General features: G+C 41.1%; 1 protein-coding gene across 1 annotated transcript; it reads right to left on the reverse strand.

Annotated features, from left to right (window-relative positions):
* Window positions 1-336: 336 nt before the first annotated feature.
* On the reverse strand, window positions 337-1,105 carry LOC119425647 (lysozyme C; the record flags this gene model as incomplete). The annotated part of the gene is given in 3 exon segments (XM_037693184.1): window positions 337-689; window positions 765-843; window positions 947-1,105. Coding segments are annotated over 3 exon segments (305 nt in total), but the record flags the coding sequence as incomplete, so codon positions are not given.
* Window positions 1,106-1,530: the final 425 nt, after the last annotated feature.

Below are 1,530 nucleotides of genomic sequence, written 5' to 3' on the forward strand. Positions count from 1 at the left end.
TTCTCTCCATTGGCTCCCTGTCAAATCCAGAATAGAATTCAAAATCTTACTTCTAACCTACAAAGCTCTCAACAACCTAGCTCCATCTTATATTACAGATCTTATTGTGTCTGAAAATTTGATCAGCCAATGTTTGAATAACTTATTATCCAATTTGTTGAGTTCAACCCACTCTGGCTTTTATGAAATAGAACCCAGGATGAAAATGTGTTTTCAAATGCCCAGAAGTTTCACACAAAGCAGAACAGAGCTGCAGGACCAGGTTTTAAAAAGGAAGCAAATCAAATTTACTGCTGGTTCATTCACCAACAGTTATCTGAATAAAACAGTCAAGAGTTTTTAATGCCTTTAGTTTAATGTTTCCAAAAGACCAATAGTGCAGAAAGTTACAGAGCAGTTCTCAGTGATTTAACATTTTGTTGGTAAACACTGAACAAAAGTCATTTGTGTGTCGTTGAGGATCCAAACAAGCAGAAAGGTCAGAAAGGTCAAGAATACAAGAACTGAAAGTAAAGGAACTAAAAGTACCAAAACCAGAAGTAAATGTCTAAACAGGAAGTACAGTTCAGCTGATCTCGAACAATTAACGACAAGCAGCAAATGAACATGAAGGTCTAAGGTTTTAAAGATGACATCCATTCAGATACTTGCTCAGGTCTTGGTTCTTGCAGTGTGCACGCCAGGCCACCCTGAAACCACAAAACAAAGATTAATCCAGAAATAAAGTTCAAAGCCGTGAACACGTCTCCGTCACATGATCTCACCAGGCTCCGACGCCTGCAGGATCCTGAACAACTCTTTTAGCGCAGTTAATCGCCTTGTCCACGTTGTCAGTCAGGAGATCTGGAACAACAGTTGTGGCACTTTTTAAAGTCACGTTTGGTGGATCTGACTGAGAATCAGTAAAATATGTAGGATGTGGTTAGTTTGGAGTTTCTTCACTGACCGCTGCAGCTGAGATGGCAGGCATTGGATGATTTGGTGTGCCCGTCCTCGCACCACCAGCGGCTGTTGATCTGGAAGATGCCGTAGTCCGTGGATCCATCAGAGTTGTGGTTGACCGCCCCGGTGTTGTAACTGGACTCCCACTGGGTCAGACAAACCCCTTCAGACAAAAATACATGAATTAAGGACAAACTTTAGGCTTTTAGATTCACCCTGATGTGCAATCTCTTATTTAACCCTTTGACCTTTGGGGGAAACAGACATTTTATTTCTGTCGGTTTAATCATTCAGGTTCAGTCAAAATGAATTCTTCAAAGAAACATCCTTCCACTTTTACTTTCTCAGATTTTGTTCAGATGCTCTCATTACCTGACAGTACCTTACTTCACTCTCTTCATTTTAGGGGGTTAAAAATGGTGGATTGCCCCCTCAGGAACAAACCGTCACAAAGTTACAGGACTTCCAGGAGTTGAGATTTTTGTTTTTCTGCTGGTCCATTGGTTCAAGGTTCTGCCTCTGAACTTTATTTTCTACCTCACATTCAGCTGTTTCCTGTCAGACTGACAGTTTGTACTCACAGTTGGC

The sequence above is a fragment of the Nematolebias whitei genome, chromosome 19 (assembly GCF_014905685.2).
Source record: "Nematolebias whitei isolate Nwh7 chromosome 19, NemWhi1, whole genome shotgun sequence".
NCBI classification, from domain to species: Eukaryota; Metazoa; Chordata; class Actinopteri; order Cyprinodontiformes; family Rivulidae; genus Nematolebias; species Nematolebias whitei.